The sequence below is a fragment of the Eutrigla gurnardus genome (assembly GCF_963514095.1).
Source record: "Eutrigla gurnardus genome assembly, chromosome: 18".
In the NCBI taxonomy this organism is placed as follows: Eukaryota; Metazoa; Chordata; class Actinopteri; order Perciformes; family Triglidae; genus Eutrigla; species Eutrigla gurnardus.
The window spans coordinates 10,642,893-10,665,215 of record NC_139929.1 but is presented as its reverse complement, the minus strand read 5'-3'; the positions used below and the strand labels follow the sequence as shown (position 1 = coordinate 10,665,215).

At 44.3% G+C, this 22,323-nt stretch overlaps 1 protein-coding gene across 1 annotated transcript; it reads left to right on the top strand.

The window, feature by feature from the left end:
* Nucleotides 1-1,506: 1,506 nt before the first annotated feature.
* On the top strand, nucleotides 1,507-22,103 carry pkd1l1 (polycystin 1 like 1, transient receptor potential channel interacting; the record flags this gene model as incomplete). The annotated part of the gene is made up of 53 exons (XM_084033661.1): nucleotides 1,507-1,703; nucleotides 2,230-2,297; nucleotides 3,538-3,699; nucleotides 3,802-4,118; nucleotides 5,335-6,466; nucleotides 6,755-6,923; nucleotides 7,045-7,284; nucleotides 7,637-7,769; nucleotides 7,857-8,060; nucleotides 8,133-8,314; nucleotides 8,413-8,616; nucleotides 8,732-8,895; nucleotides 8,981-9,151; nucleotides 9,291-9,353; nucleotides 9,574-9,789; nucleotides 10,049-10,120; nucleotides 10,197-10,376; nucleotides 10,477-10,554; nucleotides 10,686-10,828; nucleotides 11,100-11,220; nucleotides 11,335-11,467; nucleotides 11,739-11,931; nucleotides 12,060-12,116; nucleotides 12,206-12,541; nucleotides 12,640-12,888; nucleotides 12,974-13,081; nucleotides 13,171-13,322; nucleotides 13,408-13,508; nucleotides 13,658-13,856; nucleotides 13,983-14,066; nucleotides 14,223-14,430; nucleotides 14,662-14,768; nucleotides 14,916-15,015; nucleotides 15,174-15,302; nucleotides 15,404-15,577; nucleotides 15,664-15,850; nucleotides 15,967-16,046; nucleotides 16,145-16,629; nucleotides 16,976-17,060; nucleotides 17,138-17,323; nucleotides 17,405-17,523; nucleotides 17,599-17,709; nucleotides 17,801-17,909; nucleotides 18,115-18,180; nucleotides 18,736-18,827; nucleotides 18,937-19,165; nucleotides 19,500-19,604; nucleotides 19,904-20,044; nucleotides 20,299-20,433; nucleotides 20,700-20,912; nucleotides 21,019-21,180; nucleotides 21,336-21,497; nucleotides 21,631-22,103. 53 exons carry the CDS (start codon nucleotides 1,507-1,509, stop codon nucleotides 22,000-22,002), a joined length of 9,585 nt encoding a protein of 3,194 aa, XP_083889787.1. The 3' UTR covers nucleotides 22,003-22,103.
* Nucleotides 22,104-22,323: the final 220 nt, after the last annotated feature.

Below are 22,323 nucleotides of genomic sequence, written 5' to 3'. Positions count from 1 at the left end.
CAGCTCGGAACTGCTCTGCAAAAATACACGTATAAGATCGGATCCGCGCAGCAGCTTCCAACCTCACCTTTCTCTAACTAAGGTCAAAATACCCCAGCTGATGGGATCTTTTTTTTTTTCTTTTCGCGTTTCCACTTCCAAACCGAAGATTTCCCTTGATTCAAGCAAATAAGTGGCGATCCGGACCCAAGCAGAGTGACTGACAACACGGCACATTAATCCACACAGCTAGAACTCAAGTAAAAGGACAGCGTGGTGACATATCCTACAACTGTCAGGAAATCATAAATAACTGTATCCTCAGAATCAAACGAAATGGTCAATAACATTCATATTTCTCATACTGCAGCTTATTCGGTGTTGGATTTTTACATTTCTAGTGTTTTAATGGCCCATCCATATCGTCTTGACAGAAGAGGGCTGCTCCCTGGAACACAACACTTTGGCACAAAAACCCCCACAATAAAAAACACACTTTTGGATACTCGTGCAGATTCCAGATGCTGTTTCAGTTTTCATCGACGATGAAAGAACGGAGGACAGTCTCTGGTCTTCAAGTGGTTCACTCGACTGCAAATGGACTACATTTAATGAACAATGGGAGATTCGTTTCATGATTCCACGCAGCCTCGGTCCAACAAACGGGTAAATAAACGACTAATATCCCTGTGATTAAGATTTTGGGACAGGTCACCTTAGGTCAGTTCTATTTATCTCTATGAAATGGTTTCATCACAACGCACATAATTATTTAATATATATTTTAAATCAGAGTCTTTATAAGGGTATAACATATATTATAAAATAACAGGAACAACTGACTTTCACTTCATGTTTCTGCTGTTTAGTTTAGTCCCCCCCACCCCCCACCACCCACCTCATTGGGCTACTTTTTTTTTTTTTTTTGCAGTGTTTAAATAAGCAGGAGCTCAGACAGCAACGCCTCACATGGAAACACGGGCTTAAAAACATACACGTGAAAGTTGCTTTATTCCGCACGAGAAAGCCCTTACTCCTGCTCCTAATTGCTGTTGAACCTTTTGTGATTGACAGGTGACCTTTGCGGTTTGTTAAACACACACGTGGTGTGCAAACTGTATATCACGTGTTCTTTTATGAGCATACTCACAGTTATAAAGCAGATTTATTTATATTCCCAAACATCACGTTGCAGTTCATGAAACCCAGGAAAACGACGGCCTCAAGAGCCCGCTCACTAACGTCTAATTAGAACCGTCACAAATATGTGGTTGCGTAGGGACTACTTATATCCGGACTATTTTATTGCGCAGCAGCATATTAAGTGTCCCGTTTGATGCCTCTTCCTTCTTCGTCACACCCGTTCTGGTACCTTCATTTGCACACAGTCTCGCTCTGTTCTCTCACACATCACACCTGCCTCTTCTCTCCCTCCTCCCTCCTTCTTAGCTCCTCGTCAAAACGCCGTCCGTCCACCCGGCTGCTCCCCCGAGCTCCTCTCTGTAGCTGCGGCCTTTGTCCGCAGACATGTTCGCTGCTTTCGTCTACGCGCTCGTTTCATTGCATCCGCTTTTTCCTCGCTCGGGCGCGGCCGCTCCTCCGCCGGACCCCGGGGAGTCCCGGTGGTTTGTGGGCTGCGTCAACGCCAGCGGCGGACTCTCGGTAACCACAGGTGTCCGTGACCTTGAGCCGGTGAGCTGCTCTGTGCGCTGCCTGGATGAAGGGTACGTGTTTGAGCGTCTGTTGTATTTCATCCAAAAATCCAATGGCAATGTTGATAACGCTGTATTAGATTGATCTCTCTTTGTATGAAAATAGCTTTTCTTATTTTTTATAAATATGCATATTTGTGATCCTCTTCTTAGTATGATTATAGAATTTAATTTCAAACACCAACATAGGTTTTTAAAAATAGTATACATGACATGGATGAAGAAAACTCACATTTTCAACAACCAGAACCCCTAAAAAAGAAATGCTTTAGTATCTGGGCTCATTCAGATATATTATATGACCTTTTGCACAACTCAGATGTAATGTTAGAAATAAGATCTATTTTCTAATTGTTTGCCATAACATGTAACGTATTGCTGCAAAGAGTTGCACCAAATTTAAATGGATTCCCAGCCTCTTCCTTAGACCCCACATGGTAAAACGAGTAGTGAGTTTTGTAAGAGTGTGTTTAGATGAGCTGCTGCATGTGTAGTAGTCAGACAGTATCTCATTAACTTTACATATTTGTTGTTGAAGCTACCAGGTTGCAGCATTGACCTCAGAAGCTTGTTACTGTGGCAACCGGCAGCGTGATTTGACTACCGGTGAGTGTTTCAACACATCTTCTAATGGAGGGATGCAGGACGTCAGAGGAGACAGACCACGGTGAGGAAGGCTGATGCCTTTTCCTTTTCCCCATCAGCGTCTGATTCTGTTTCATGTCCCGATGTGTTACCGTCTCCTTAATGCCACCAAATTTATTCTGATCCTGCAGCATTTTGTGTTTGACTTGTGCCGGATGCTTTTACTGTGTTTTCTTTCTTTTAGTGTGCTCTACTTGCCTGTTGGAGTAGAGGGAAGTGCTGCACTCTACAGAACCGAGGGACCATTTCTGCACAGTGTTCGTCTTTCCACATCTCCAGACAGAGTGCAGGCTGGGAAAAGTTTTGTCGTGGAAGTTTCTGGAAACCTGGCTGGTTGCCCCAACCAGCTCACAGGTCAGCTGCTGCTTAATACCATACTAAAAGTTGCACATAAAGCCGGAGTTCTGTGTTGTAAATAATGTCTGACTTGGCAAAGAGGTTAGTTTTTATAAAGATGTGTTCTCCTTAACATATGAGGGAAAATGCTTCTTTGGTTATATTGTCTTTTTGTAGTTTTTTAAATTCATGTTTTTTTCTTAACCGACTGGTACTATATAATAATGTATATTATTTATACTTTTAATTACAGATTATTTACTATTATGCATTTAAATTATTAACATCACAATTATTAAAATGACTATACAGGAAAAGTTGTTCAAAATGTACATGGTGTTTTAGACAGGCAACATTCGTGTTGTCAGTGTTTATTTATTTATTTGAACTTTTAAAGGTTCAGTTATTTTTACAAATAAATGACTTATTGTCAAAAACAGTCAAATCCACCATGAATAAAACCTGCTAATGCACATGTTTGGATATAAACTAGGAACAAGCTACATGAAGCAGTGGAAAACACATTTTACTGTAAAATGATCAACATTCATTTATTTATAATAAATAATTTAAAATAATTTTAATTACATAATTGTAAATATGAATATGTTTTTACAGCTAACTATAGATATAATTCTAAAATAATGTTTGTATTTGAGAAAATATTTGATATATGTTGTGCCGACCAATTTTTCATTCAAAATGTGCCTTTGTGTTTGTGTTTTTATGTGAAAAAATAAATTAAAGGCACAGAGAAAAAATATCAGGATTTTTAAAAATGACTGTTTAATATTTTTAAAAACATTAAAACATGTGTGCGTGTTTAAATGTTCCTGTTTCAAATGAGTTTTTCTGTGATATTTAGGGATTGTGGGTCTGGGAGAGCAGGACCTCTCTCACGTCACCGTTGAGTTTCAGGGAACGCCCTCTAAAGGTCAAAGTTCACATCATGTCGACGTGTTGGACGACGGCTCTTTTGTTGCGTCATCTCATTGGATTTTCGAAACTCCAGGAAAATATGAACTCAGTAAGTTAACAAATACATTTAGTTAAATGGTGAATCATGAATTAATGAAAATATATAGTCATCCCCTTTTCTCTCCTTTTTATCCTGTCATCTTCCATTTAGACATCAGTGTCTCCAACCCCCTCTCCACCCTCTCCTCCACCCTCCACCTCTCCGTCTTGCAGCCCCCTCCAGACAGCGTGGTGGTCTCTGTGCTTCATGGCCCGCTGGGTGGCCCCTCCTGCATCCCTTCCCTGCTGACAGACTCCAACGGCGTGGAGGCAGCATACCTGGGCGACCCTGTCACTCTGAGGGCAGACACCAGCAATGGTCTGGCAGTCGAGTTTTTCTGGTGCTTTACTCACAAGGAAAAGGAGAAAAACACAGAGCGTGTACGGACAGCTTGCCTTCCAAACTCCCGCTGTCTGAACAGCAGCGTGGTAAGTAGGGCTGAGAAAGTAGCACCGCTATGTGATACAGATAGATATCAAAGTGAAATGCTAAAAGTTCCCTCTTTTCAATTGATCAGAATGTATTTTTACACATTTACCAACACGGATCAACAAAACCTTTTAGTCTAAGCTAAATTAAGCAACAGACAGCCGGTTAAAAATGTTTTCCATTACAACGTATCAATGTTAAGGACACCCTGCTCATGCTTACAGTTGGGCTTATTTGTGACTGCTTCATAACAAAGAACATCAAAAAGATTACAACCCTTTCTAAACCAAACTAAAACATAAATGATCTGCCTCTGAAAGTGTCTTTCAGCTTCAAATATGGAGGAACTGCACACTTTCTTTAAAAAAGTAACCAGTGCTGTCTGAAAATGAAGAAATATATGATGCAAATAATTTGCAGTCAAGATTTATGTTTCATGATTGTATGAAGAATTTAGGTTTGGTGAGAAAATATGCAAAATATGTATTGTATTAGAATTATGAAGATGTCTCATCTGATGCCTCATTACAGAATAGTAATCAGTGAACAATAAAAGGTGTTTTTGTTGTATAAAAATGGAAAAAAAAGCATTAAAGTGAAAAAATAAGTAATCTCTGATCTTCCTCACCCCCGTCTGTCACGAATTAAAAGAAATGGACCTTTAAAACGGAGGGAGTTCACATGGTGTCAGTGAACGCCTCCAGTGCCTACGAATGGACACAGGAGACAATACATATTGTGAGTAGTTTGTTTGCAAATGTCATTCTCTAAATACTTTCTAACTCCCACAAGTTGTCTGTGGTTCTCAGCAAGAAGTCCTGCTGAAGACTTCTTTAATCATCTTTTAAAAATTAATCAAAAATATAGTTTAATTTTTTTTAAAAACCTCAGTAATTTTCTCAAACAGCGGGACATTTTCGTTTTTAGTTACTATGTTACTGAAACAGGAGTAAATGGAGCAGTTGTTGGGGACTATTTTCTGCTGCGTATTAATACACATTTGATGATAGACTCATGTCAACCAGTGCAACTCATGCTCATTGATGTCAGATATAAGATACTTGTTAGTGGAATCAATTTATTGATGTTTTTGGTCTTTTCAGGGGATTTGTTGGATATAAGAGAAACATTAAATATATCCAGACTTTAATCTGACTTTGGTGTGTTGTTGTGTGCATGTTGTCTGTGTGTGTGTGTGTGTGGCTCTACCTGCAGGTGGTTGTGCCTCTCATCGTCTCTGACCTCAGAGTGAGTGTATCAGGGAGTCAGCTGACTTCTGGAGAGGACTTCCCCATGGATGTGGATCTGTTCACCACCATGAAGCACCTGCTGGTCCTCACCCTCACGGCGTACGCTGAGCATGACACCGAGGACAATGACAACAAAGGCATCGGTGAAAGCATTGTAATGACTCACCAAGAAAGCAGTAGTCATCACGACTGTATCGACAGTAACCACGGCAACGCCAGCCGTGATCACAGTCTCAGTCCAAACCGACATACCGTCTACTGTCGGGGTGACACCCATAGCTCAGATGCCCGCCACTACGTCCCTCTCCGTCTCCTCCACGCCTCCGACGGCTCCGGCTGCCGTTTGCACCTCCGCCTTTACTGCCGCCTCCCCACCACCGCAGGACGGTATCACCTCACAGCGTCTCTTCACTCCGCCTCTGACCCATCACCAGCTACGCTCCCCGCCATCCTAGCCCTGATGGTGTACGAGCATATATGTGCCCTGAGGCCTTCTGGGAAATGGAAGTCAGCAGTTCCAACACACACAGTATTCAGCCTGGAGGTCGTCAGCCTCGCCAGTCCAACGGGGTCCAGAGTGAATTGGACCTTCAGTTTGGGTAATGCTACCGTGATGAGCAGAACAACGGAGGAGTGGAACCTAAATGTGTCTTTCACAACAGCGGGCCGTTACCATGTGACAGTCCAGGCCTTTAACCCAATCAGCTGGGCCTCATTCCGCACACAGATTCTCGTTCAAGATCCAGTCGGGGAGTTGGCGTTGAACGTCCCCAGCGTGCTCAGAACCCGTGGTAAACACTCTGTTTCATTTAGAGTCACAGCGGGGTCCAATGTCACCGTGTCCCTGTTGGTGAATGCAACGTTGCTGTACAGCGACAGCAGCTACGCTACAGGAGAGGAAGCAACGGTGGTTTTGCTCTTCGACCACACCGGGACAGCTGTGGTCGAGCTTCACGCTGAGAATCAAGTGTCTTCTCAGAACAAAAGCGTGAGAGTGTGCGTCGAGGGGAACAGGAAGCCGTCACCACAAGGTTGGGTTCATCCAACGTGGCAACCACCTACCAGTCGAAGACCTGTTCACAACCCGGCCCATAATGGTGAGAGTGTTTTAATGAACTGAGCAGTACAAACCATTCTATATATATATATATATATATGTTTCCACATGGCATGCCCTTTTAACATGCAGATTTAGTTAAATGAAGGTATCATGTGTTTATCTGAAAATGTAAAATGTTAGCCAAAGTATTTTCTGACTTCTTTTTCTAACCTTTTTTAAACTCTAAACTTTTTTTAATACAAAAGCTGCAAAATGATGACGAAGGAGACGAATTCTCATAAATAATTTGTGATACACTCTCTCTCTCTCTCTGTTTGTCCCCAAGCAGTGCAGATTTATGCAGCAAAGCAAGTTTATCCCACAAACACAGATATAAGTTTCCTGGCGGTGGCTGAAACACCAGACCCAGTGGAGTTCCTCTGGCACTTTGGAGACTCGAGATCAGACAGAACCACCTCAAGGACCGTCACCAGAAGATACCCCAAACCTGGCAGGTACGAGACGCAGATGAAGTAACAAAATAATCTAGATTGTCTCATAAACATACTTAACTGTAAAAGCAGTTTACACGAATAAATGGAGATACAGTACATAGACAACTTTTCTTCAATGTAGGTATGATGTAGTTGTGGTCATGTCAAGAGACCGGACCCCCCTTGGCTCCGATGTGTTCCCGCTGGTGGTCCAGAGAGCAGTGAAGCTCAACAGGCTGGTTCACCAGGCTTCTGTCCTGCAGAACCACACAGTGGAGGTGAGCTGCCGGGTCAACGTGGGGACGGACGTCAGCTATGTGTGGAGCTTTGGAGACGGGTCATCGAGGCTGGGACGGAGCACAGAGCAGCACGTCTTCCACAGGTCAGCTCTCATTATGGGATTTTAATTAGCTTCATGGTAGATGTGGGTGTTTCTAATACAGATAGACTTATTGTAGATATATCTATATTGTTTTTTTAATATATATATATACTGATATATACATATTGTATATTTTAATCTCTCAAATATCTTGATATTTGTCAAACTATAATTTCTGATTATTTGTGGACCAGTTTTATACTTTTAAACTTAAATTTCCTCACCTAATAAATCTTGATGAAGGGGTTTTCTGTTGTTGACATCCCAGTCAGTTTGTCTTTTTCATTGTTCTCCAGCTACTTGTAAATCTTAAAATGATCTCACACCGAGTGGATGTGTTTCCTGTCTGCAGGACAGGAGAGTTCAAAGTGGAGGTAACGGTGTCCAACCTGGTTAGTTCTGCCTCTCTAAGCGGTAGCATCTTTGTTGTGGACCGGCCTTGTCAGCCGCCACCAGTGAAAAACATGGGGCCTCTCAAAATACAGGTGGACAACATTACATTACCTCAACATTAAGATGGCTGTACTAAAATATAGCTAAAAACATAATTAAATGTATCATTTCTCTTCAAGGTGAGAAGATATGAAGTTATCCGTCTGGGGGTGACCTATGAGACGGAAGTGGACTGTGACGTTTCAGGAGGCCTTCACTACACCTGGACCTTGTTTGACTCTGCAGGACAGGTCTTCCCTTTGCCTCTAGTAGACACACACAGACAGACCCTCATACTACCCAGTCACCGCCTGCACTATGACACCTACACTGCCATCGCTAGGGTAAGTAGAGGAGTAAACTGGGGCTCCTATATATAGGAAATCGAGACTGCAGCAGCTGCCTTGGCTCCACAGGTTCAGGTCGTTGGCAGCGTGGTGTACAGCAACTACAGCGTGAGAGTGCAGGTGATACCAAGCCCTCCTGTGGCCTTCATCCAGGGGGGCACCAACGTATTCATTAACAACAGGAACGTCACCATGGTAACCTTGGATGGGCGGGGATCTTACGACCAAGACTTCCCCATGAATCCACTCAGGTGCAGAAACGGTGCACGAAACCTTTAATGGTTGTAAAGTATTTAAATTCTGTAAAGATGTGACTCAAATACGCATGGCATTTTTTACTTCTCCACAGCTTCAGTTGGACGTGTAAACCAGTCAGCTCTGTCACCAGCTCCTGTTTCCACCACGACGTTCCCACTTCATCCCCTGTGCTTTCGTTTCCTGCCAGTTCTCTAAAACACAACTTCGACCAGTTCCAGTTCTTGTTCACCCTCCACAGCGGCGAGCGCTCGGCGCCATCGGAGACCTTCCTCACCTTAACACCAAATGTGATCGGGTGAGAATCCCAGGATTTGACAGGACAGATGAAACGTGGATGTGAATATTTGCCACCGATATTTGTCACAGTGTACTTGTGACTGTTACCATGCATCTGAATGCTTCCAATTCAGGCAGCTGTCAGTTTACTGCCCTCAGTGCCAGGGAGACCACGTGAACTGGCATCAGTCCTTCTCTGTCAGCGCCTCGTGTGAAGGCTGTGGTATTTCTCCAGAGTACATCCAGCACACCTGGAACCTCTACTTGGTCAACGCGTCATCCAAGCCTCTCACAGAAGGTACAAAGAAGACAAATACACTTTGACATGTACAGTACATTTTTTCATTTTCAAGAAAATAAATCCCATCTTTATACTGTTCTAGTCCCGTTTTGTTCCACACTGGATCTCAGTGCTCCGTCCATCATCATGGAGGACCCCCGTGATGTCGATACCTCTGCTGCCGTCTCTCTGAATGAAAATGCCTCAGAAACTAGAGCCAAAACTCAGACCACAACCGACCGGAAATTATCAAGCAATAGAAGAAGGAAGTCAAGTATGTCTGCTGTGTAATTAAATGGGACCTGTGTGCTTCCTAAGTGGTTGCCTCTGGACTCGATAACATAACTATGGGTACAGAAATAGAAAATGACACTGTGTCACTAAACTTACCTCTTTTTATCGTCCTCCCACAGGTTTGACGGAACCCGAGTCCTCTGCTATCTCTTCTCTAGTTGACATGACAACAGCAGGATCAGGTAGCTTTTACTGTTTTCAAATGGAAATGATCTCACACTGCAGGTATTTGGAATTCAATGTGAACACGTAACGTTTACCATGATTAGATTTGAATAAAACAACGCATAGGCATTAAAACATGGACATCCATAAGGAAAATCAACGAGAAGTAATCTGCAAGGTCATAGTAAAAAAGGATAGTTGATGAATTATTGAACAGCTTTTCCTCTTTATGTCCAGGAGAGGAGGCCTTTTATCGCCCTCTGGGGGAGTTGGACCCTCCAAAGCCTTTGTCCTCCTCCACTGAATACCCGCCCTTTGCCTTTGACAGCAGTGGCGTCCTATACTCAGGCCACTTTCTAGGCCACGGTGATGTTATCAGTGAATCCCCACTCGATGCTGACTGGGAGTTTTCTTTTCCTGTCCTGGAGAGCGCTGACTTGGGAGGTCGACTAGGTGAGACCAAACAGCGCTGAAACTTTGGCTGTGAAGCTTCTCTGGTCTGACAAAATCAGTCAAAATCAGTTATTCCATCTGATTTTAGAATGATAAAATTAAAGGGGTAGACCTCTGCTCAAGTGGAAGCTAAGTTATCCAATTAGTACCACTGAATTTCTTCATCAGATCATTACACAATAAGCACCTTGTTAGATTTCCATATGTGTGTGCAGATGTCCAGTATCTATATTGTGCATTAAAGCTGATTTTACGGCAGATTCAGATTATGATGCTCCCTTGATCAACGCTGAGGAAGGAGACCCAGGGATCTCGGCAGGGAGACCCACAGGTGCAGTACATGGCTGTTTGTTCATAACCACACGATAGCGTCGGGAGGTTGTGTGTTCATCACATATCATTCCCAGATGTAGATGGTGAGAGCTTCAGGCCAGGAGAGGATTCAGTGTTTGATGCAGCTTTACGTGAAGACGAGGGGAGCAACCTGGTCGACTCCAGACCTTCCGTTGTGATCCAGGAGCCAATCTTGCTGGATTTACCCCGAGACTTAGTAGACAGAGGCCTCTTTGAGTCCTACACGTACACAGGTACGTTATTCAGGAAGCCCACAGTCACATTTCCTCCCTTGGTCCGCCTATTGGAGCCTTTAGTCATCGTTTAGTCATCTCTCTCTCTCTCTCTTTCCAGGTATTTCCTCAGCCTTGCTTGGCTTCAGACCATTTAGTCTGATTCCTGGAAGCAGATACATGTTGGAGGTCACTGCCAGTAAGTTGTTGTTGTTGATGGGATGACAAATACATTGAAACACCAATTATATACAGTCTAATATAATTCCTGTTTCCTACTTAGAATTATACAATAATGAGGTTTTCTGGTTGTTCCTCTTTTCTACTCAGAATCTCATAATAGTCTTGTCGGCCGGACTCAGCTGTTCTTAAAAACCAACCCTGCTCCCAAAGGCGTGACGTGCCAGGTGCAGCCAGTCAAAGGAATGGAGTTATACACACACTTCAGCATCTTCTGCACCTCAGGAAAAGAGGTGTTTACCATTTCATACAGTGAACACTCATACTCTCATAATCATATTACTGATTTGACCCTGCATATTGTTCTAGATGGGAGTTTGTAAAGGAGACACCTATTTTATAGACAAAACTGACTTATATTTACCATAATTTATTGTTTTTTAATGGCAAATCTTCAGATTTGAATAGCAGAAACAAGCACTTTGACCTTTTCACTCCAGCTTTGATGTCTTTACATTGCTGCCTGCATGACAACCCTCACACCTTTATGTGTGTGTGCTGAAGGACTTGCTGTATAAGTACAGCGTGGGTGTCGGAGACAGACCTCCCAGGACTCTGTATCAGGGCAGAGACTTCCAGCACTACTTCAGCCTTCCTTCTGGTGAGCCCAGTGATGACTACAAAGGTACGCCGCACACGGGGACTGATTAATAACTTTTTATGCAGCAAAAGGATGCATCGTTATTGCAGACATTTCCTTTTTTTCATTCGCTGAGTGATAGATTGTTTGTTGCTGTAGTAATTATTTACACAGAGATCAGGAGCAGCACATTTGGGTCGCCCACTAAGCCGTGTCCCGTCACCGTCCGAGTCCGACCGAGCTTCTTCAGGGACGCCTCGTCTTCTTCCCACCGTGATCCAGATCTGGAGCTGTAAGAATCACCATCCCTTCACTTCCTACGTTCACTGTACAATTACAGTGACTTTGAAATGACTTAAAATCATATAAACATTTTGTATTTTCATAACCTAGGGAAGACATTATGACTAAAGTGTTTATTAGTGGCAGCTAATAGCTTTCTAATGACTAATAAGATATTCATTAATGCTAAATATGCCCTTAATTGCCATCATTTCTAGAGTTTTACAAGTTTGACTATTTATACAGTATATTCTGGGGTCGTTACTATCATTTCTCTCCAGGTCAGAGGCAGGTCTGACGAACCTGTCAGCTCTGATGCGACTCGGAAACAGTGTTGAGATCCGTAACTACGTCACTCTTCTGTCCACCATCCTCAACAGACTCAGTCTGGACACGAAGGCTAACACACACGCACAGAGATGCACGCGCCATGTGCTTATGTGTACGGTCTGTGAGCTTGAGAGCAGTGGACAGGTACACACACACACACACACACACACACACACACACACACACACACACACACACACACACACACACACACACACACACACACTTTTCCACTTTAACAGCATTTTCATGACATTGTCATTTAATCCTAGGCATCAATGATGGACAACATCTGCATTTTGAAAAACCTTTTCGAGGTCACAAGTCAGGTAGGTGGAACGTTGTCTCCTTTCATGGACTTTCAGACACTAAAGGATGCTGAAACAGTGTTTCTCAAACAACACTCTATCCTGTTTAGGTGACATTGGCGAGCGTCAGACGTGTGACGGCCCACGTCCAGGTCATCTCGGAGCGGTTTTCCGAGCCCAGCGCCCCAGCGTTGTACTCGTTGGAGCGGGATACACTCGACGCCCTGGTGGCCCTGCTCTCACACAGCCTGCGAGCTGCTGTGACTAGTAACGACTACACACCAGCAACCGGTGCTGACATTACACAGACAGCAGAATCAGACCCGCGTGATGAAGTGCAGGGCTCACCCTGTGATATTTACATGGAACAAGGATTATCGATTTCAGCCAAGCAGGCGGTGCAGCTTGTAGCTGATATTCTGCAGACTGCTTCAGACCTGATGCTGGTGAGAGAGGACAAACACGTTCTTGTGCATACCTCTTGCATGTATTCATATTCCTACCTCCACATATCCCTCTACTGTCACTCTTTTTTCTTCTTCAGAAGTACATCTTGTTCCATGAGGCCTATGAGCACAGAGTCAGCACTGGCCTCATCTCCTTATATGCCACATACCAAAACCAAACCTCCACAGTCCTCAGCAGTGGTTCTACCGCCGTCTACATGCCTTCCTCCCTGATCCGGCTCCTGTTTGTTCATGGCAGCGGAGGGACTGAGAGCAGACTGTGTGTGCTCAGCATGCTGACTGAGCTCACTCACAGCCCTTACACCTGGGCTCACTACCCTGGAACGGTGAGGCTGGCGGGGTATGACGACACGGAGTGAGTAACCGGCAAGGCATGGCTCTCATTTTTCCTCTGCCGATTTCCAGCTGCGTGGACCCGTGGTCGACTTCAGCCTGTACGAGTGCAGCACGAGGAGAAAGATCCCCGTTCGCTCCCTCATTCAGCCAATAAACGTCGAGCTGCGACGACCACCGAGAAACGTGCGTTCCTCCGTTTGCACCGTATCACCGCTAGTGGAGCATGTTGTTAAATGAAAGTGAGTGACCACGCGCTCGCATCCGCTCCGCAGGAGAGCCGTTTGCCTGAGTACGTCCTCCTGCGCAGCCGGATCAACTACCACACTTTCAACATTACCCAGGAGCTTTTGCAGCAGGCCATCCAGCTGAGTGTGGTGTTCAATCCGCCGCTCGACAAGGCATTTCCCATCATGCTGCTCTTCAGGTAGGCTTGCGGTGACGTGGCCTTGTTCATCTGATAGTGGCAAGAGTATGATACACAATCAAACCAAGAGTCTCTGTTGTGGCAGGATGTTTGAGAGGCCGACTCCCAGCATGCACCATCTGCACAGGATTCACCACTGGGAGAGCAATATCACATGCTTCACTCTGCCCCCATCCTACCTCAGTGGTAAGACTGTCAAATTTCAGTTCTTTCCGTCCAACCTTTTTCGTGTCCTACACTGTCATCTATCCACCCTTCTCATATTTACCTGTTTTAAAATGTACTTTCGTGGTTATTTAAAAAAACTGGATTTCCAAAATCCTAAACCTTTCTAGCTGGAGGCGTTGGTCACCTGGCCCTGCTGAATGCTGATTTTGGGAAAACACCCACACACAAGCACCTGAGCAAACAGGTGAGCTACAGTCTCACAGTGGACAGCAGCCTGTGTTTGTCCTGGGACGGTCGCCAGGGGACCTGGACACAGCAGGGCTGCAGGACACAGCAAGCAGACACAACGACTGCAGTCAACTGCAGGTAAGGCATGGATTATGTGTGTGTGGGAAAACATGAAACCATCACGGAGGAAAACACACATGCGAGAAATAACATGTACATGGGGAGGACTCGCATAAATGATTCACCTGGTGCTGTTTGTCTCAGTTGTCACCAGTTGAGGCCGCTGGCTGTGGTGCAGCAGCAGATCCAGAGCAGCCATGAAACAACTGACCTGGACCCGTTCCTAAGGTGACCTCATTCTCCTCGAACTTGGATCGTGTTTTTAACCAGAGAAAATCAAAATCTGCAGCAGTAATTTGGACCCTGGACTTTGGACACATATTGAATAATAATCATTTACACACACATTTGTCATTCTGTGCTCTCTCCCTGTCTGCGCTGCAGCGTGTCCAGTGATGTGACGATGCTGGCTGTCCTGCTGCTCTGTGTGTGTCTGTACATCCCGGCGTTGGTGGTGTGTAAGAGAGCTGATGTTGCATCTGAGGAAAACCGGAGAGTACACTTCCTTTCTGACAACTCCCCCCGTGACCCATATCTCTACGCTGTTACAATCCACACCGGCCTCTGCTCCGCAGCCTGTATGAGTGCAAAGGTTGGTTCTTTCAAACCGTGAGGCCAAACTGAATGATTTCACAGTACTTTGATACCAGGATATTCGTGCACTGACCACTGGGTTAAGTGAAACTGTTGTCATGTCGGCTGTATGGCTCTGATGAGGTTTGGTTTCCACAATAACAACATTAATGCTAAACTGTAAACTTCAGTGTGTATTGTGTTATTATTGTAAAGGTCAAGTCCTGTACTTTCTTACTTTGTTCACCAGGTTTATATAGTGCTGAATGGTGAAGATGGGTTCTCGCAGACAAGAGAACTACAAGTCCCAGGATGCACTCTGTTCAGGAAGAACTCTCAAGACACCTTTATATTAAGGTAAAAATCCATATATTTCTTTCAACAAGACAAGAAAATGACACATTTACGACAATACTATAAATATTGTAATATGTAATATTTAGAGTAGATTTAAGTTTGGTTTGCTCATTCATAAAGTCTTTGATGTGCTCTCTGTGGCCACAGTGCAGCAGACAGCCTGGGCCCAGTGTGGGGGGTCCACATCTGGCATGACAACTCTGGACCCTCCCCGATCTGGTACCTCAAACAAGTGGAGGTATCCGAGGTGAGGTCCTCTTGTTAATCCGCCAAATATCTCAATATATATCCGTATCTCGATAACAATACATATCACAATGTCTGGTAATTCAATTAATAAATGGTCTATGTATACTCCTTTCAATTTGCCCACAAAGATATCTTTTTTTTCTACTCTGAATACAGGTGAGCAGAGGGCATGTGAAAGGTCGCGCTTGGCTCTTTGTCGGCCAGTGTTGGTTGGCTGCGAACAAAGCCGATGGCCGGGTGGAGAGAATGCTGCGATCTTGCACTCATGCAATGGGCTTTGCTAAGGTAGAGTGTTTGCGTACGTCTGTGAACTCTAAGCTACAAATAAGAACAGTATTTAATCTCTTCTTCCGTGTGATTCTGAGTCTCCACCTGTGTGCGTGCAGATGTTGGGCCTCAGACTATCTGACTACTTGGCCGACTACCACGTCTGGATGTCCGTGTGCAGCTGCCCCGCCCCTCACTCCTTCACACGCACTCAAAGACTTGCCGTGAGTCTGCTGCTGCTGCTGGGATACGCATGTGTCAACACAGTAATCATATCACACATGGATAATCAGGTAGGTGAAGAAAGAAAACACCTTGATACTTCGGTGCATGATACATGCTGCCCACAATGCTGTTATTCCTGATCGCCTGTTTGCAGCTGCCGCTCCAGTTGGGCGTTACAGATCTCTCAGCTGTTTCTGTGACGACGGGAGTATTAAGTGTGGTGGCAGCGTTGCCCGCAGCAGCAGTTCTATCATTCCTGTTCAGACTGCGTGTGCTTAAGCTGACGGGGTCAGGAGTCCAACATGCGAAGTGCAGAAAGACTGAAAAGGACTTTTATGAAGGTTCGTATTTAAATAGAGGGAGATTCAACAGAGGTTCTCCTCTTTCTTAGAAACGGACAATCTACCCTTTCCCCTGCCTCCCTGCCTCCCTTCATTGTTGTTCTGTCTCCTCATAGATGCCCTTTCAGTTAATGGCAGTGTATCTTGGAACAGACTTCAGGAGTGGGCACAAGAAGCCTGGAGGAAGAGATACCAGGTTTAACTTACACTTTCACACACACACACACACACACACACACACACACACACACACCATCTTTCATCCCTATCTGACCCTTCTTCTTGTCTTTGTAGGGCACAGACCCGCCGTCGGGGTCCACAATTCTGGAAAATAAAGGCAGCGATAAAGAACCTGTACCACAAACAGATGTGGAAGGAAAGGTGGACACTTATGCAGTGGATTACAACACGGGACCAACGCTTCAAAATGTGCTGCTGGTTACCGAGAGGAACAATGTTGATCAAGCACCTCCGGGAAAACGGTTAGATCTTTTAAGTGAAAGCAGCAGGTTTCGTGGAACCCAGAGAGCTGTTTTGTGCGGCACGACGGATGGTGGTGAAGCTCTTCGCAAGGAGCGAGATCCTCATGGAAAGGTTTCATCGGACTTTCAGGAGGATCGCTATCACCCGGCAGCGTGGCAGCCTGACAGCAACGTCATCGACAGGCTGAGAGGGAGAGGATTCAGACCAGTATCTCAATGGTCTCACTATTTGGCCTGGACTCTGTGTCTGCTGTTGTCCCTCTGCTGCCTGGTGCTCTCTGCTGTGCTGGGAATGAGGTAGATGAGATGCATGGCATTAAATGGATGATGACGTGTGAGGCCAGTGGTGTGGATTATGCTTAATTGATTTATTATCAAAGGTATAATATGCAACACCTTCCTTAAAAGGCAAAAGCCTGGTAGAGACAGAGGGAGCAGACAGGCCACAGCAGGATGAAGCAGGCCTTGAGCTGCTTGTATTTAAAAAATCCACCTGCAATTTGTGAGGAGGTGTGGTCCTGCTGCACTTTCTCACTGTTTACACCAATGTGACTACATATTATGTCTCCAGGGCTTACTTTTTGAAACATGCTGTACATCCGCTCTCTCAGAATTCAAATCTATGCATGTGTGTGTGTTTCAGGTTCAGCAGCAGCAAGGTTCTGCTATGGATACACTCCCTATTCTTCTCCCTGATGTCTTGCGTCTTCCTCATCCAGCCAGCACTGGTAAACTAATTCCAGCCTCTAAACTACACTTAACTCTTTGCACTGTACATAAGAAACATTGTCTTTCCATTTTGCAGATAATTACAGCAGCAGTGACTGTCTCCTACTGGAACAGGAGGAGATCAGACTATCATAGTTTCTTCAGCATCAGAGAGATTGAGACGGATACTTTAAAACTGTGGAGCCACAATGATGCGATTCAACCAGCAGAGCAGTTTAGGACGTCAGCTTTTCCCCAGGATAGTCGCTCACACCTGGAACAGGTGATAACCAGACTTTATTATATGCGATTCTGCTCTCAGAATTCCTTTCTATTCCAACATCAAGTTCATTATGTGTGACAGCTGCTTGGCGCCCGTCGGCGAGCCCGCTACCTCCGTCTTGTACGCCCACCAACCCCAGCAGAGCTGAGGAAAACCTGCAGGAAGAAAAGAAGAGAGGCACTTCTTTATGACACGCTCAGGTGTGTTTTTGTGAACGTGTGCACCTGTATATGATTTTAGAGCTGTGTAAGCAATCGTCTCCTCTCTTCATAAAGGGATTTGTCCATCTGTGGCTCCATGATTTTCCTGATGCTGTGTATCAATTATGGAAGCTCCTCCACAGACCATTACCACCTCAATCAAGCTGTCAGAAAACAGTTTCTAAGGTAACACGCACACACACACACACACGCTGCTCTATGTCCCTGTTGCTCTCTAAAATCTTCACTCTAAAATACCTACTTTATCTTTCAACAGGGGCCGTGATGATGCATTTATGTCCATACGAACGCATGAGCACTGGTGGAAGTGGGCACAGACCAGTCTCCTCAGTTTACTCTACAGGAATGCATCAGCTGCAACTGAGGTGAGCTACAAAAGCTCTACAGTGACTCATCACGCCATGAAGGTTTCACAAGTACAATGAAAATGATTCATCCATCCATTCATTCAATGAAAATATGACTATGTAAGCAAGTCTTTGTAACCCAAAAGAAAGAACTGTCCCTGAAGAAAATATCTTATTTTCTCTTCCATCATTCTGTAACTAAACTATGTTTTTTTTACTGCAGACACACATCTTGATTGGAGAACCAATCCTGTTGAAGTTAGAGGTGTCCAACTCATTTCAGGGCCAGGTAGGTAACAAACAGAGACATGTCTGTACATGTAGTATTACAATACTTACTTACGCCTAGTTCATTATTTTTATTGCATGCATGTGCCATCTTAATTTCATTTACTGCAAAAATAATTGTGATGATTTTTCTTTTAATGTTGAAGAGGAAACCATTCTCATATTGCACACCATTGAAAACAATGTTTATTGGTAATAGTTGAACATGATAACTACATTATGTAATATTCTGTGTTGTGAAATAACAGCAAAGCAACAATATTCTTCTCAAATGATCCATACTTTACTTTACTATTCTACTATACTTTACTTAAAATAATCATTCAAGATCTTCTCAAGACATCATTGTACTTTGCACTAACTTCCCCTGTAGAGAGCGCTGTTTGACAAACATATATTCTGCAGTAGTCCAGTGTTAACTTCTATTACATTGAATTATGTGCGTTTATTAAAGCAACCATGGTATCACAGTTACTACAAGTGTTGCCTTTGGTTTATGATTAGTTCTGACTGTGTGTATTCTGACAGACTCTGTCTACTGTGGATGACTACTCAGGTTTTAGTTTCTATGACGACGCCTCCAAGGACATGTGGACACCTGGGCTGCTTCTCGGGACCAGGCGCTACGGTTGGCTTAGGCCACTCAAAGTGAGAAACAGACACACAGTTTTTTGCTGCAATGATTTTCTGCAGTATCAACTCTCATATCTGTAATATGAATGGCGCCTTCATTCAGTTGACCTCTGCTCCTCTGCAGGTCGGACGCTGCGTCCAAGCTGAAGCTCCTGCATTCAGGTAGCTGGCTGGGCAGACAGAGCGTGTCCGTCCGCTTCACCTTGTTCAGCCCTGCACCCAACCTGTTCACCAGTGTGACCATGCTCTCTGAGCAGAGCCCCACCGGCGTCCTGCTGCCCTCTGCCAAAGTCCAGTCAGTTAGGATGTATCACACTCCTACTGTGTGGGACTATGTTGTCATGGTGTGCCAGGTAAAATACTACATTACTTTATCTGTAAAGGTCTTCACTGCCATTAGAAAGTCACTCTAACTTTGCATGAACACTGTACACTTTGATCACAACATCTCAGATAGTTCCATGTCGAAAAGCCTTCAAGCTAGGGTTGGAAACAAGCAAGATTATGCTAGATTATTATAGTTATCCAAACAACAAACAAAAACCCAATATTAGCCAGCAGTACTAGCCCTTCAGCCCTCCCTCAAAAGCCACTCCCTTTTCAGCTAGCAGTCACAATGTAATAAAAATGTCTATATAACAATATTTTTAAAGAAACTTCCTCGTGTGTTTTCTTCCTCCCCACCAGCTCCTCTTTCTTCTCTTGTCTCTGCTGCAACTCTGTGATCAAGCGTACGCTATGGGGCAGCAAGGGCTGATGGGATACTGGAGGACGCCCTGCAACTGGCTGGAAGTGAGTCTGCCACATATGCCTAAACACACACAGGCAGGACATTTGAATTTCAACATTGTAATTCAATAAAAGATTAAAAGCTCAAAGATACATGCAAACATGCATAGGCAAGCACAACCACTGGGCCACACACCAATGCAAACAAGATCAAAATGACCCAGCTGAAAGGGTAGAATAACCTGTGACTCTTAAACTAACATACCTGCGACGTTTGAAGGTCAAAGCATGCAGCGTGTTTTTAACTGTGTCTGATTATGCTTTTACTGCCGTATGAATATACCTCACTCTCTGTTTTTCAGGTCATTCTGCTGACGGTATCTCTGGTGTACTATGTTTATTACATCTATCGCTCCATTATTATCTTGGAGGTTGTCGAGCTGCTCCAGAGAAACGACTACAGAGGAGATGTTGACGTCAGCCTGCTGGCTACCTGGGAGCAAGTGAGAGACAGGAAAACAAATATTTAATGTTGAGAACACCGTTCGCTGCCTGCCCTGCTTTAGTTTATTCCAGTTAATGGAAAAACGAAAGAGCCTCATCTTTAAAAAGAGTATTCTGAACATAATTAAAATGTGACATTTAATACGACATTGTAGGTATACTAAAAAAAAAGCCCATCTTTGAGGTGGAGATGTCCTTTAGAGATCATGGTGTGGGTTTAATTGGTTAATTAAGGTGTCTTTTGTGTCTGCAGTATATTCGTACTCTGCGTGGCGTCACACTCTCCCTTCTCACCATGAAGTGTGTGGCTGTGTTGAGGCTGAACAGGACCATGGCAACCCCCGCTGCACTCCTCACCCACTCTCTCTCCAGCCTTTTCTGGCCCACGGTAACCCGGTTGTCACAACACCACCAGGAATTCCGATCCCTACCTTGAAATAATATTTTTAATAGGGAGCTCACAGGTTTTTAAAGGATGTTTGACCAATTCATCAGAAATAGTGCTGTTTGTGATACAACCATCGGCGTGGTGTTCCACATGGTTTTGCCTTCATGTGTGCTAGAGTGACATTGATAACATAATGATATGTTGTCTCTGCTTGATTGTCATTAGCGTTATACATGTACTAAAAAAATCTAAATGTTCTGTTCTAGATTTCAGGTCTTATCCTGGTGGTGGCTCTGGCCTACGTCGGGAACCTCCTGTTTGCACAGAGCTCCTTGGCCTTCAGCTCTCTCTCCTGCTCCCTTCAGACTCTGCTGCGGCGCTGCTGGGGTCTCAGGGCCGGTCCGAGCCTCGCCTTCTCTGGGCGTAATTACCTTTACCGTGGGCTTCTCTATCTGTCCTCTGTGGTGGGGACAGCCCTGGTACATATCTGCTATATAATATAAAGGTTTTCTTTTTTCTTTGAAATATTGTGATTGTGATTTCTGCATTCATGTTCATGTCACTGTTGATCTGTCTTTCCTGTAGGCCATAGGTGTGGTGTCCTCATTGGTCAGAAGTGCCAGAAGATCTCAAAGCAGAGGGAATGTCTTCACCATAGCAGAATTAGCCGGCTACGTCAGATGGAGGGTCTCTGAAGTCACCGGGCAGCGTAGACCAATATGGATGGAAAATCACATGGAAGGGAGGGTGAGTGAAAAGCTGCTCAGGCCATAAAACAGCAGAGTGTGTCTTAAAAGTAAAACCACATTTCCCATGCATCCTGATACCTTTTTTCGTTACTCCTCAAATATCCACCTAATAGTTTGTAAAGTTTACAATAACTTTGCTTTCTGTTTCTACAGACATATTACTTTGAGGAGTTTGAAAGCTTAGTCGATGAACTGCTGTTCAGACTCAACGCCCTCTCAAACAGTCTGCACCACACGCTGCCCTCCAAAGCTCATCACTACAGGCAGGAGGACAGTCCTGTCATCGTGCCCATACAGAAGCCATCCAACGTGGAGGTGAGCCAGACTCATGGACACATACATACAGTGCATGCACCTACATGCATACTTGCTCTCACATACAATATATCGTTTGAATGGTTGTATTCTGGAAAGCCAGTGTTGTTTGAACAGTGTGATTCTGTTACAGGACTTTGTAGGAGCACAAAAGACAGAAGAGATGATGATGATGATGATGATGATGAATGATCACAGAGCTCCAAAAGGAGATAATTTCCCCTCAGACAATGTTGTGGCATCGGATACGTCACAACAACGTGAAGAAAAGCCAAAAGGCCGAGAGCTCCGGACTTATTTAAAGGCACAAAACTACCCGTCCCTCCCAGAGTCAGCATCACTCATCAGGGTTTGGACAGAAGATGTTCTGGAGGAGGAAGTTGACCAATGGACTGAAAATAGTGACAAATGCTGCATCAGTAAAACTCAGGCCACACATACAGAGGTGGTGGTCGAAGTTCTGGTCCATGTGGAGCCTGGGAGTTTAGAGCCAGGTAAACAGTAGGGTCGCTATGACAACAAGTGGGAGTTATCGAGATGATAGTTGTGGATGGGACACTGCAAGCATTTTAAAAAATATGTATGTTCTAAACTATTAAGGTATACTGTATTGTAGCATTGTGGCACTGTAGGCAATGAATTAAAAGGTACTCAAATTCAGAGACATGTTGGCTGAATTATGAATAAATGTTTTTTTTTACAAACAATGAAAGTAATTTGTCTCAATTTCTATAGGTTTTTACAAGAATATCTTATAATTCGTCCTGCCATATATTCTGAAGATATGGTCTTAAGATATTGCTTTAGGATACTGATTTGCTATCAC